At 33.9% G+C, this 1,831-nt stretch overlaps 1 protein-coding gene across 1 annotated transcript; it reads left to right on the plus strand.

The window, feature by feature from the left end:
• The first annotated feature begins 208 nt into the window (after nt 1-208).
• On the plus strand, nt 209-972 carry LOC133848406 (uncharacterized). The gene is made up of 2 exons (XM_062283963.1): nt 209-854; nt 927-972. The coding sequence occupies exons 1-2, from the start codon at nt 508-510 to the stop codon at nt 934-936; spliced, it is 357 nt and encodes a 118-aa protein (XP_062139947.1). The 5' UTR covers nt 209-507; the 3' UTR covers nt 937-972.
• The last annotated feature ends 859 nt before the right edge of the window (nt 973-1,831 follow it).

Raw genomic sequence — 1,831 nt, forward strand, 5'->3', positions numbered from 1 at the left:
GTCATGTTTGCAAAGATTTCATGCCTGCAAGTTTGGAGTTTTTGGTTCACGAAACCTATAACTGGTTTTCGAAAAGTTCGGCTAGACAGCTCGTGTACAAAGATCTATACCAGGCTTTAAACGACGATAAGGTTTGTGTAGGAAAAGATGCTACTTTTATACCGTATTCGTTGTATTTGTTCTAACTCGTTTTTGCTCTAACGTTCTAACTATTCGTTTTAAATGTTTTTAAAAAAATGTTATTTGATGTGTGATCGTCCCTATTTGCATTAATACAAATTTTCTTTAGAAAACTAATCTTTTTAATCTAGTAAAATAAAAAACTTATAACTTTTTGAAATATTCTTCGCCAAGGCTCCACTAAAGATCCCAAAAGTGTGCGACACAAGGTGGCTGTCAATCGAATTGGCAGTCTCACGAATACTGCAGCAATGGGAAGAGCTGAAACTCCATTTTAACCTAGCAGAGAGCAAGGAAAAATGCCATAAAGCGGAACTCTTGCATCAAATGTTCAATGACAAGAACTACGCATATTTACTTTTTTTAAAACCAATATTGTCGGAGATGCAAAGAGTAAATAAGTGCTTCCAGAGTGGCAACACAAATGGCACGGAATTATTAAATGATATGACGTTGGCTATTCATTCATTGAAAAAGGGCATAGTTCCACCTGATATAGATGTGGATTTGTTGGAAACGGAGGATGTCGAAAGATATGTCCACGATGATCTAGCGCAAGGATATGAGTTTAAGAAACATGTCAAGTTAATGAAATTGGATCCATTATCCGAAAAAGAGATTCGAGACTGCTGCTCTAAATTTTTAGTTGAGCTTATTAAGCAACTCAAGCAGAGGTAACTAGTTTTCATTTGACACCGTATAATTAAACCAAATATATTATTTTCAATTTAATTTAAGGCTTCCAGAAAACTATAAGATATTGAAGCAGATTGATATTTTTTCTGTGAACAATTGAAAGCCAATACAAAAAAATTCATTTTGTGAATTGGCAAAATACGGACAACACTAAAAAATTTTGGATTGAAGTCAATTCCTATATGGATTCTGGAGGCAACAACACATTTGCGGAGTTGGCTCGGTTTGCCATTAATATATTATCGTTGCCTTGGTCTAACGCCGAAGTAGAGCGCATATTTAGCCAAATCAATCGTGTGAAGTCTAAACTGCGAAATAGACTACATTTGAGTACACTTAACAGTATACTTCACGTAAGGTGATTGGTTTAATTGTTTTCTACTTTAAATGAAAATAAATAATATTCTAAATTGTGCATTTACAGATATGGCTTGCGCAGACATGACAAATGTTGCTATACTTATAAGCTGCCTCATAAATTCCTAAAAACGATAGGAACAGGATTAACATATGAGCATAAAAATAAGGAGAATGAGGACTGTATTGAAGAAATTCTGTTCCCTGTGCCAATCAGAAAAATATAAAGAATATAATGAATTGAAAAACACGTTTTTTTTATAACTTTTTTTTTCTAATTTTTCAGCTTTTTTACAACGTTATTCCCGTCAAAAGCAATTTTTTTCTCGACAAACTTTGACAACACTGCAGTCAAGTGTGGTCAACTCTAAGACCCGCCGCTACCCAACGGTATTGGGTATAAAGAGTCTCTAGAAAGAGACCATATATTGTGAAAAAAATTTTAAGGTATGCTTAATAATTATTTTATGGAATCTTGCATGTTCTTAAAACCTAAAGCCTAAACTATGGGGCATTTTCCATTTTAGCTGGCATTTAGGGGTTTTTGAAAAGCGTTCCAATTAGAAAAATGTTAATGCCAATGCATTAACAGAACATC

This window comes from Drosophila sulfurigaster, chromosome X (assembly GCF_023558435.1).
Source record: "Drosophila sulfurigaster albostrigata strain 15112-1811.04 chromosome X, ASM2355843v2, whole genome shotgun sequence".
In the NCBI taxonomy this organism is placed as follows: Eukaryota; Metazoa; Arthropoda; class Insecta; order Diptera; family Drosophilidae; genus Drosophila; species Drosophila sulfurigaster.